General features: G+C 35.4%; 1 protein-coding gene across 1 annotated transcript in view; it reads right to left on the reverse strand.

Annotated features, from left to right (window-relative positions):
• The window catches only part of ADAMTS6 (ADAM metallopeptidase with thrombospondin type 1 motif 6), a 304,548-nt gene that overhangs the window by 136,150 nt on the left and 155,322 nt on the right, over positions 1-13,076 (reverse strand). The window contains exon 11 of the mRNA XM_055421989.2: positions 8,030-8,171. Coding sequence (XP_055277964.2) covers positions 8,030-8,171 — 142 coding nt within the window. The remainder of the gene's footprint in view (positions 1-8,029; positions 8,172-13,076) is intronic.

Below are 13,076 nucleotides of genomic sequence, written 5' to 3' on the forward strand. Positions count from 1 at the left end.
AAGCCAACATTTAGCTTTCTTTTTTACAGGCTACTCAAACTCAATTTCTTTAACCTTCCCTTATATGTAATTCTAAGTATTTCACTATTATCCTCTCTCAAATTATCTGAATCTCTTAAAAAAATTATGGAGGTAGTCAAAAGTACCCAAAAAAGACTAATGAAGTATTTTCAGTGAAATGATTCTCTATGAGAAAGCAAAAATGACTTGAACCTTAGCTAACTCATACTGATAAAATAATAAACAAAAGAAAGTAACAAGAAAACATTAAAAAGTGAGTCTAAAATACAAAATAGGTCAGTCTTAAGTATACTCCATGGGGATAATACCTTGATTAAATAATTCAAATATCTTATCTCTAGCAGGTTACCCTTACTGCAAAGAGCTATATTTCAGGCAGACACAGCTTGATGGAAGGCTTCTTAAAGACATTAATTACTATAATACTGTAAAGTAATTAGCCTCCAATTAAAATTAATAACTAAAAATACAAAGACAATAATATGTTGATAAAAATAATTTACACTGTCCTATATAAAATTATCAGAGAAGGCAATGGCAAGCCACTCCAGTACTCTTGCCTAGAAAATCCCATGGATGGAGGAGCCTGGTAGGCTGCAGTCCATGGGGTCGCTACAAGTCAGACATGACTGAACAACTTCACTTTCACACATTGGAGAAGGAAATGGCAACCCACTCCAGTGTTCGTGCCTGGAGAATCCCAGGGACGGGGGAGCCTGGCGGGCTGGCGTCTATGGGGTCGCACAGAGTCGGACACGACTGAAGTGACTTAGCAGCAGCAGCATATAAAATTATATTTATTTCCTAACATAATGTGTCTTTGAAATTTTGTGATCCTCTGCACATCAATAAGTTCTCCTGGTCTCATTCATTAAAAATCTTTTGTTTTCTATTGCTCTTAAGACAAAAACCTAGAATTCTTAACAAAGCCTGTAAGTCTGATTTGGATCCTACTCTTTTCTTGCCTCCTGTACATAATGGCTGCTTTGAGAGCGTCAGTCACACTGGCCTTCTCTCAGCTCTTCAAATACACAGCCTCAGGGTCTTCACAGGAGTCTTCTCTTCTCTATCTCTTTACCAGATAATTCTTCTCACTCATTTATTCACTAAATATTTTCCAAGCTCCTATTATGAGGCAGACATTGTGCTATTCACTTTATAAAGAGCCATGAACAAATAGGTAGGCAGAAGCAAAATGAACAAAATATACAGTATGTTAGAAAGTATCAGTAACAAATAATAAGGAAGAAAAAAAAAGTCAGGAAAAATTACATGAAGTGTGTTTGTGTATGTGTATGCGTGTGGGCAGGTTCAGATAAGGTTGTTAGGGAAGGCCTTACTTAGAAGATCACATTTAACTAGCTATTAAGTAATCAAATAAGTAAAATGATTATGGACTGTGGTAAGTGCTATGAAGGAAATAAAAAGCATAATTTCCTTTATGCTTTAACTGGGAGCATAAATGTAAGTAACTGGGAGAAGACTGCATATAGATGGATCAGACTGAAGGCCTGTCTGCAGGGAAACTGCATGTGAGCTGAGACTGAAGGATGAAATTTATTCAAAATGTGACCCTTAGAGTATGTTAACATATTCCCCAAAGATGGCTCAGATTCTCCTAAAGCACTTCTAGCATATCAGTTATATAGGATGGTATCATGGATGACATAGATATTCATAGAGGAAAGGGAAATATGTATTGAATGTCTACCATGTGAAAGGTAAATGAAAAGTATGCTTGTCATACTCTAGCTTTTTGAAGTCTTCAAGAACAAGTTAGCTGATGTTCACTGTAAAAAGTGGTTGAGTAAAATCTCTTGGTTGTCAATGAACATTTAGGTTGTTTTCACGTCTGAGCTATTTTGAATACTGTTGCAATAAATATGAGAGTACATACCTTCTTGAAGATCCTGATTTCAGTTCCTCTGGATATATACCCAGGAGTAGGATTCCTAGATCATATGGCAGTTTTATTTTTAAATCTTTTGAGAAAGGTCCATATTTTTTTCCACAGTGGCTGCACAAATTTACATTCTCACCAACTGTGTATAAGAATTCTCTTTTTTCACATTTTTGTGAAAACTAATTATCATTTTTTAAAATAATAACCATCCAACAGATGTAAGGAGATATCTCATTGCCATTTCGATTTGCATTTTCCTGATGATTAGTGAAGTTTAGCACCTTTTCATATAATTGTTCATTTGTATGTCTTCTTTTGAGAAATGTCTATTTAGTTCCTTTATTGATTTTTAAATTGAATTACTTGCTTTTTTTGCTATAAGAGTTCCTTATATACTGTGGACATTATCCCTTCATCAGATATATGCTTTACAAATAATTTCTGCAAATTCCATAAACTGGCTTTTTTTGTTGTTGACTGACTTGCTGTGCGGAGCTTTTTATTTTGATGTAGTCCCACTCGTCTATAATGACTTTTGTTGCCTGTGCTTTCCATATCAAGAAACCACTGCCAAGACAAAGATCAAGAAGCTTTTCTCCTATATTTTCTTCTAGGAGTTTTATGGTTTCCAGTCTTACATTTCAGTCTCTAATCCACTTTTGTTAATTTTTGCAATATGGTGTAAGCTAAGGGTCCAGTTTTATTCTTCTGAATGTGGTTGTCCAGTTTTTCCAGAGACTTTTATTGAAGAGACTATCCTTTCTCTTGACTCAGCTCCACCCATCAACAGAAAATTGGATTAAAGATTTACTAAGCATGGCCCCACCCATGGGAACAAGAGGCAGTTTCTCCCTCAGTCAGTCTCTCCCATCAGGAAGCTTCCATAAACCTCTTATCCTTCTCCATCAGAGGGCTGCTGCTGCTGCTGCTGCTAAGTCGCTTCAGTCATGTCCGACTCTGTGCGACACCATAGATGTCAGCCCAACAGGCTCCCCCCGTCCCTGGGATTCTCCAGGCAAGAACACAGGAGTGGGTTGCCATTTCCTTCTACAATGCATGAAAGTGAAAAGTGAAAGTGAAGTCGCTCAGTCATGTCCGACTCTTAGCAACCCCATGGACTGCAGCCAACCAGGCTCGTCGGTCTGTGGGATTTTCCAGGCAAGAGTACTTCTCCGAGGGCAGACAAACTGAAAACCACAATCACAGAAATCTAACAAATCTAATCACATGGACCACAGCTTTGTCTAACTCAATGAAACTATGAGCCATGTTATGTAGGGTCATGGTGGAGAGTTCTGACTGACAAAATGTGGTCCACTGGAGAAGGGAATGGCAAACCACTTCAGTACTCTTGCCTTGAGAATCCCATGAACAGTATGAAAAGACAAAAGATAGGACACTAAAAGATGAACTCTCCAGGCCGGTAGGTACCCAATATGGTACTGGAGATCAACAGAGAAATAACTCCAGAAAGCATGAAAAGACAGAGCCAAAGCATAAACAACACCCAGCTGTGGATGTGACTGGTGATGGAAGCAAGGTCTGATGCTGTAAAGAGCAATACTGCTTAGGAATCTGGACTGTTAGGTCCATGAATCAAGGCAAATTGGAAGTAGTCAAATAGGAGATGGGAAGAGTAAATGTCGACATCTTAGGAATCAGTGAACTAAAGTGGACTGGAATGGGTGAATTTAACTCAGATGACCATTATATCTGTGGGCAGGAATCCCTTAGAAGGAATGGAGTAGTCATCATGGTCAACAAAAGAGTCTGAATTGCAGTACTTGGATGCAATCTCAAAAAAGAGAATGATCTCTGTTCATTTCCAAGACAAACCATTCAACATCACAGTAGTCCAAGTCTATGCCCCGACCAGTAATGCTAAAGAAGCTGAAGTTGAACAGTTCTACAAAGACCTACAAGACCTTTTAGAACTAACACCCAAAAAAGATGTTCTTTTCATTATAGGGAACTGGAATGCAAAAGTAGGAAGTCAAGAAACACCTGGATAACAGGCAAAGTTGGTCTTGGCACACGAAATGAAGCAGGGCAAAGGCTAATAGAGTTTTGCCAAGAGAATGCACTAGTCATAGCAAACACCCTCTTCCAACAACACAAGAGAAGACGCTACACGGGGACATCACCAGATGGTCAACACTGAAATCAGACTGATTATATTCTTTGCAGTCAAAGATGGAGAAGCTGTATACAGTCAGCAAAAACAAGACCGGGAGCTGACGGTGGCTCAGATCATGAACGCCTTATTGCCAAATTCAGACTGAAATTGAAGAAAGTAGGGAAAACCACTAGACCATTCAGGTATGACCTAAATCAAATCCCTTATGATGATGCAGTGGAAGTGAGAAATAGATGTAAGTGACTAGATCTGATAGAGTGCCTGATGAACCACGGACGGAGGTCGGGACATTGTACAGGAGACAGGGATCAGACCACCCCCAAGAAAGAGAAATGCAAGAAAGCAAAATGGCTGTCTGAGGAGGCCTTACAAATAGGTGGGAAAAAAAGAGATGCGAAAAGCAAGGGAGAAAAGGAAAGATATACTCATTTGAATGCAGAGTTCCAAAGAATAGCAAGGAGAGATAAGAAAGCCTTCCTCAGTGATCAGTGCAAAGAAATAGAGGAAAACAACAGAATGGGAAAGACCAGAGATCTCTTCAAGAAACTTAGAGATACCAAGGGAAATATTCATGCAAAGATGGGCTCAATAAAGGACAGAAATGGTAGGGATCTAACAGAAGCAGAAGATATTAAGAAGAGGTGGCAAAATAACACAGAAGAACTGTACAAAAAAGATCTTCCCAACCAGATAATCATAATGGTGTGATCACTCACCTAGAGCCAGACATCCTGGAATGTGAAGTGAAGTGGGCCTTAGGAAGCACCACTACGAACAAAGCTAGTGGAAGTGATGGAATACCAGTTGAGCTATTTCAAATCCTAAAAGATGCTGCTGCATCTGTGACAATATACAAGGTACCCTGCTTATTAACTTATATGCAGAGTACATCATGAGAAACACTGGGCTGGATGTAGCACAAGTTGGAATCAAGACTGCCGTGAGAAATATCAATAACCTCAGATATGCAGATGACATCACCCTTATGGCAGAAAGTGAAGAACTAAAGAGTCTCTTGATGAAAGTGAAAGAGGAGATTGAAAAAGTTGGCTTAAAACTCAACATTAAGAAAACTAAGATCATGGCATCTCGTCCCAACACTTCATGGCAAATAGAGGGGGAGACAGTGGAAGACTTTATTTTGGGGGCTCCAAAATCACTGCAGATGGTGACTGCAGCCATGAAATTAAAAGCTTACTCCTTGGAAGAAAAGTTATGACTAACCTAGACAACATATTAAAAAGTAGAGACGTTACTTTGCCAACGAAGGTGCGTCTAGTCAAGGCTATGGTTTTTCCAGTAGTCATGTATGGATGTGAGAGTTGGATTATAAAGAAAGCTGAGTGCCAAAGAATTGATGCTTTTGAACTGTGACGTTGGAGAAGACTGTTTTTTTTTTTTCTTTTTTTAAAATTTAATTTAATTGGAGGCTAATTATTTTACATTATTGTATTGGTTTTGCCATACATTGACATGAATCTGTCCCAGGTGTACATGTGTTCCACATCTTGAACCCCCTCCCACCTCCCTCCCCATCCCACCTCCCTCCCCATCCCATCCCTCTGGTTCATCCCAATACACCAGCCCCAAGCATCCTGTATCACGCATTGAACCTAGACTGGCGATTCATTTCACATATGACTGCAAGGAGATCCAATCAGCCCATTTTAAAGGAAATCAGTCCTGAATATTCATTGGATGGACTGATGTTGAAGCTGAAGCTCCAGTCTGGCCACCTGATGGCGACCTGATGGCCACCTGATGCGAAGAACTGACTCATTTGGAAAGACCCTAATGCTGGGAAAGATTGAAGGTGGGAGGAGAAGAGGACGACAGAGGATGAGATGGTTGGATGGCATCACCAACTCAATGGACATGAATTTGAATAACCTCCATGAGTTGGTGATGGACAGGGAGGTCTGGCCCACTGCATTCCATGGCATCGCAAAGAGTCAGACATGACTGAGTGATTGAACTGAACTGATCCTTTCTCCACTGTGTACTCTTGGCACCTTAATTGAAAATCAGGTGATCATATATGCATGGGTTCATTTCTGCATATCCATTCTGCTCCACTGGTAAACTGCCAAAAGTATTCAAAATGTATATTAATCAACCTATTTAGAAAGAATTCAGACAAGATTTTTCATAACTACAGATGTAATTACTGATAATCCCTACAATAACCACATGATAACAAAAATGGAAGAGATAGAAAGCTCACCACCGCTGCAGTTCTTGGTCAGTGTGTAGATCTTTGTTTAAAATCTTCCCTGACATCATTATAGACCTGCTAGTTGAAAGATTTCTTGATGAAACATTTCTTGATGTTTCAACACCAAAAGTATCTCCTCACAAAAAGGATAGAGTGCCTTATTTGAACCTCCAGTGTTTGTGTTTGGCATTTATCTCAGGATGCTATACTCAGATAGCTATCTAAATTAGGGCTGGTTTGTTTTTCCCTTCAGCTACCATCTGAAAGCATGACTTGCTTACCTGACTGAATTCTCACCTTCAAAGCCATTATTATTTTCTAAAATAGCAGTTAGAGTCATTAAAAATCTTAGTGATATCCAGAGAAAACACATATGTTTTGGTGTGTGTTTATGTGCTATTAATCGTGAAACCCAATTCTTCAAACAAGCTTAAGTGGTTGTAAAGAATCTGTTACACCCCTAAAAACTTTGCTAGTAATATACATCACTAAATGTAGATTAACTTTTTTCACTTGCTAATAAGGAAACGAGAGATCATAGATAAGAATAATCTAACAGAAAACCTGTATTTTTGATTATGAATTTCAACCTACTAAGCAAAGAGTCGGTCACGATTGAGCGACTGAACTGAACTGAACTGAACTAAAGCTACAAGTATATACAAAGATTGTGATTAAAGTTTGGCTTTTTCTGAGGGAAAAAGCAACCAAGGGAAAAAAGTAACTAAAACCATACAGAAACAAGAATAGAAGATTCTTTATGGAGAGACAAAGTTTTACTTAAGGCTCTAGATCTTTAGACAGTTGCACACAATCTTTAAATCTAGTGCACAAAATGTGCTGCCAAAGCCTCCTAGGAATAATAATATACTTGTCATTCAAAGGTTATTTAAAAAATCACTTTCCTTTGTACTGCACCCAAGAAGAATAACTGGTACAGTACAATGTGTGTATCATTTAGTCTTAACTACCTTTTATTGTTATTATTTTTTTAAAGGGATTTTAAACACAGTGTTTACAAAAAACCAAGCGCTTAAACTTACTTTCAAATTTTTTTGACATACAATTCATCATTTAAAAATCCTATTCTTTCATTCAACATGTTTACATTGAGTATCTACTATGAACTTCTCCCTATATTAGACACTGAAATCTTCCTCTATGAAAATTTTAAAACAATTATTTTTTAACATCTTCTGAGGTAGATTCTGAAACTGTTTTAGACAGACAAGAAGAGTAAACCATGATGCCTCCATTATTTTCCCATAGCAATTTCCCTTGTTTCTCTATTTAGCCTAATGTCATTTTGTCCCCAACTCAGGTACTATTTTAGCATGTGGGCAGCTTGCAATGACTCAATCCTAAAAGTATAAGTTAAACACTCTGAGTCAAAGTGAAAGTGCCCTTAACCCAGTTATTACAGTACCAGAAAAGGTGGAAGGTTTCAAAATCACAACATTTTAAAGACAAAAGTTGGCATTATAAACTCAGGACTTAAAAAAGAAATACACTGGAAAATTTTTAAATTCTATCTGCATCCCTCTCAAGACATTTGAAATGTATTTATTAAAGGATTATTCAAACATTTAGAATAAATATTATACAAATGATTTCAGAAAAGGAGCAATGTCAAAGGCCATACTTGTGTTAATACTGATACCAGAGAAATTACATTCATCAAAATTCCATCTTAACAATTGCATCATGAAAAAAAATGTATATATGACTAAACAGAAGGATTAAGACTTCTTACCCCATATTTACATTGGCGAGATGTTGCTCCATACTGGAAACGGCATTGTTCATCGGCATCATACACCTGACCTGGGGCCACAGCTGGATAAAGAAAGTCACGCTTGGGAGGCTCATTATCAAGGCAAGTACCACGGCCTGAACTGTTCAACATAAAGGATCAAAGGAGATTAGGTACACTGTGGACTATTTCAATCTCAGTCATGAAACCATGTATTGAGCTCTTTATTTTAATAATTGATGCATGAAAAACAATATATTCTACTAATATATAATCATTTCAAAATAGAATAACTTTACTAAAACTTGAATAAGAGCGCCAATAGTTTTTTCCAGAACTAAGACACAATAAAAGCATCTTACAAAATAATTTAAAAATGTCAGGTTGGCCTTTAAACACTGACTTAAACTAATTTCTGGAGGAATCAAAACAATTTCATACTGCTCTAAGTTTCTTGTTTGTTTTCAGTGAAAACATAACCATATCTGGTAGTGGAATCAAAAACAAAATATGGGAAAAAAAACTGGTTGTGATCCTTAAAGACCTAATCTATATACTTCCACCTTGGGTAGAACAAATAGATGGTGTGGTAAAACATGTCCAAAGGTTCTTGAAATATTCAATAACAAATGGGCTGAATGACAGATGAGGCCAAGATCCAAAGTTCTCTTCTCAAGTATATTAAAAGTGTTTAGTCTCTCAAAAATTTCATATTTCATCTAGGATCATCATAATTGGAAAAGAGAATGTTCTCCTCTCTATGATTTCTGCTTTTCAAAGTATGCTTCATTCAAACATAATATTTAATTCAGTGGAACAAATAACATAAAGATCGCCAAAAGTCAAACAGAATATCTTAGTTTAAGGAGCTTTAGACTTTGCTAAATATAATTGTTCTTTTTATTTAGTCAGTGTGCATAAAATAGGACAGATGCTTTTTTACTTTCATTTCACATGTGAGTAAGTTAGAATTTTTAAAGAATTCCTATGCCAACATTTAAAAATTTTTTCCAACATTCCTGTCAATTGTGCCAGCACTTGTGTTTTTTTTTCCAAATCTTTTCCATCCACTTTGCCAAAGGAAAATAATTTTACAAGTAGAAGTTCCTCAACTATTATTTAGGACAGTACAAATTTTCATTTACAGGTAACCAAGAAAAAAACATGCATAATAATAAATTTCATATTCACTTCAAATTTTATCATTCTTATAATACAAAAGTACATGTTATATACTAATATATAGAGAAGCAAATACCTTTCAAAAACTGAACCATGCTATTCATAAGGTGATAGATTCAAAGACCCCTTTTTCTTTTTATGCCTCTTGATTAATTTTTTAATTTTGTTTTGCTTTTTTGATTAATTTTTAAACAATAATGATACTTAGATGAAATAATAAATGTAGTACCAAATAGATGGATGTTATTATTGGCTATTAAAATCATCTCATTTGTCACTGCTCTAGGTGTCTAGCTAATAGAGAAATTTTTTTACCCAGCTATCCATATTTCAAGACATATTGCCTTTTATTTTCTGTTCACAATGCTTTTAGAAATTGACATATACTAAGAAAGACCATTTCCAGATGAATTTTAAAAATAGTAAGTTCTTTTTATTATATAAAATAGCTGTACATGGGTATGCAAATTTTAGCCAAATAAAATTCTACTAGGAAATTCAAAATTTATATTAAGGTTAGTGATAAAGAGGTCAATGTGAAAAATTAACAAAAGAATTTATGAGATAATTCCATTAGTAGTTTCATTTCCTAATTTTCTCCCTAAAATATAAATTTCATCTCTATCTACAACCAAACTATAAAAGTCTCTCTGAAAGGAGCTAAATATGTAATAAAAATAAAATATAAAGCTAAGTTCTATATAAATTAATGGAAAAATTTTAAACACTGACATACTTAAGTACAGGATCCTACAGATATTAAATATTTGCCAATGGCATAACAAAGAAAGTATAAGATATATTCACTTAAGTGGTACCAACTCAAAATCCATTAAAAATTAGTATATATAATTATTTTTATTACCTAAAATTAACCTAAAAACTTAAGAGGAAGAAGTATGTGGACTCCCCCCAAAAGTTTATAAACAGGATAACCTGAGGAAAAAAATAAAACATGGAAAAAATTCTTTCCTGATAGCTAACAGAACTAGTTTAACCTAGGAAGAAACAACAATAATTACTTCATTTAAAATTCTTGTTCCCAGGTATTAATGGTCTACAAATCATGGTTGGTGGGCTTTCCTAGTAGCTCCACTGGTAAAGAATCCACCTGCAGGAAAGCCCAGTTCAATCCCTGGGTTGGAAAGATGCCCTGGAGAAGGGAAAGGCTACCCACTCCAGTATTCTGACCTGGAGAATTCCATGGACTGTACAGTCCATGGGGTCACAAAGAGTCAGACACAACTGAGTGACTTTCACTTTTTCTTCTCACTTTCAATCCTGGTTGGCATTCTTTAAAAACTACCAAATCAGATGACTATTGCAGGAGCCTCCATACAATGAAGAATGCCATGTACTGTGGTCCCCTGTGGGAAAATCTTTCTGAGAAAGTCTACCCCAGAAGTGATTTGTGTTTCAACTGCTTGGTATTGATGTGGTCTAGTTAGTTATCTAGATATGTGTCATTCTCTTTCCAATATATTTTTTTTGGTAGAAGAAACACCATATGAAATACAAGTGAAAAAAATAACAGACCTTTAAATAATAAACATGAATTAAGGAATACAGCATCAACAAAAACCTTTTAAAATGGATTTGGCTATAGTTGTACAAAATATCAGTGCTTGCAAGTCAAGTGTTTTACCTATTAGTATTGGCTCTAGGATAGCAAGTGTGGGATATCTGCAAGGTTGATTTAAACTGTTTCTACATTTTGGGTAGAAAATGTACCACATATTTTCCTTCTAGTAATGATAAATATTACATACAGTAAAACCTTGACTGAAGTATTTGAGGGGTAAGATAGTCTTCATACTTTAATTCTTAACTGAGGGTTAAGCTACAAAAACAGTTTTTGCATGATGTTACTAAAATCTGTTACTTTTTGGTTATTTTCAAGTAAGTTAAACCTATAAACAGTATTAATTAACTCTTTAGTCGCTCAAGCTGTGTCTGACTCTTAAGAGACCCTGCAGGCTCCTCTATCCATTGGATTTCAAAGGCAAGAATACTGGAGTGGGTTGCCATTTCCTTCTTCCAAGGATCTTTCCCAGGGATTGTGCCCACATCTCTCGCACTGGCAGACAAATTCTTTAGCCCTGAGCCACCAGGGAAGCCCTTCAGTTCAGTTCAGTTCAGTTCAGTCGCTCAGTCGTGTCTGACTCTTTGCGACCCCGTGAATCACAGCACGCCAGGCCTCCCTGTCCATCACCAACTCCCGGAGTTCACTCAAACCCACCTAAGATAATAATTCTGGATATTTTCATGCCTCTGTGCCATCAATTGCCATTATGAAATATCACAGATATAGGTATAGAAAGAAGATAGAGGACATGAACCTGAGAGATGTACATTTAACTCTAAAAAGGGTTTTCTATGTTTTTTTCCCTTAGAAAATTTCCAAGTGCCCAATCACAACTCTCTTTGTCTCCCAAAGAATTAATGATTTTTTTCTGTGTAATTCAAATTTCTAATGCCCACATATTACATTTTCATTCTCCAAATAAATAAAAGGTATAAAATCTGAATCTACAGGGAAGAGGATGCAATTAGATTTTTAAAATAATTATTTTTGCCTAATTTTTAAAATAATAATTTCTCTGGTGTTCTCAGTAATTATTCATCTGACAGTTCTTGGATTCTACATAAAAGGAGTCATTTTGTAGGTTTTCCTTTATGACTTTATCCTTCTGCTCAATACTATGAATGTGAGACACATCCATGTTGAGGTGTGCAACTGTAAGCTATTCATTTCCATTGTTCTTCGATATTTCATTTAAGATTATGTCACTTCTATTAACAAGTGTTTAAATTATTTCTAATTTCCGGAAATTGCAAATTATGCTGATATAAATCATTTTGTATTGTCTTCTGGTATATATAGTTTTCTTAAAAATATTAGATATGAGTTAATTACACATATTTTATAGTTATTTCCTTTTAACAAAAAGAAGCTATGAATAATTTTTACTAATCTAAGTAAATTAGTTTTTACTAATTAAGTAAAGATTAAGTAGGTTTTTACTAATCTAAGTAATTTTTACTAATCTAAGGTTCCAATTAATCAATATAACCATATATTTCTTATGATACTGAGCCTGTTATTTATGCTATTTTAAAATTAATAGCGGTAATATTATATATAAATTTTCTTGAATTTTCTCATAAAATGCCACTTTTAAGCATAGCAAGCTTGTCCCCTAGTGTCATATGTGAATTTTTTCACTCAGAAAACATAAACCTCACTCGTTAATAAATGAAATGGAGCACAATGTATATTCCACCTATAAGATGTTATTACAACTTACTATTGCTCGGGACAAGATATACTTGTCCTGAGCAAAACTGTATACTCCATAAAAGCAGAACTAGCAGCACATTAGTTCCCTAGCAGCACATATTTCACAACTAAAAGTCGAATCCTGGTAAATATCTACAGCAATATAGGTAATTATTGAACTAATACACTCTATTTTTCTTTATGCTTCTAAGACAAGGCAAAAAATGTGTATTAGTTTGAGAACATGCTTTTCCCTTGCTTATGAAACTCTTAGTAAATCAAGTATATTTACATTTCCAGAAATCCTTACAGAATGATAGCAAAGTCATATTTTATGTATTCTACTTCTAATTTAGAGAAGTCTTACTTACAGAGTTCAAAAATTAGCCTTGAAAATAGGAACATGAGCCAGATTTGTGTCTTCAATTAAAATGTACAGATTTTTATGTAAAATATGGTGTACTGGCTTTGTTTCCAGAACACATGAAAACATAATTGTAATTTTAGATTTATTTTTCAGTTAAACAATTACACTATAAAGTACAGATCTTCAGCCTATAACAGTGGGTCATTCTAAGAAATAAA

Source organism: Moschus berezovskii, chromosome 18 (assembly GCF_049115385.1).
Source record: "Moschus berezovskii isolate FMDL1 chromosome 18, NW_MosBer_1.0, whole genome shotgun sequence".
NCBI classification, from domain to species: Eukaryota; Metazoa; Chordata; class Mammalia; order Artiodactyla; family Moschidae; genus Moschus; species Moschus berezovskii.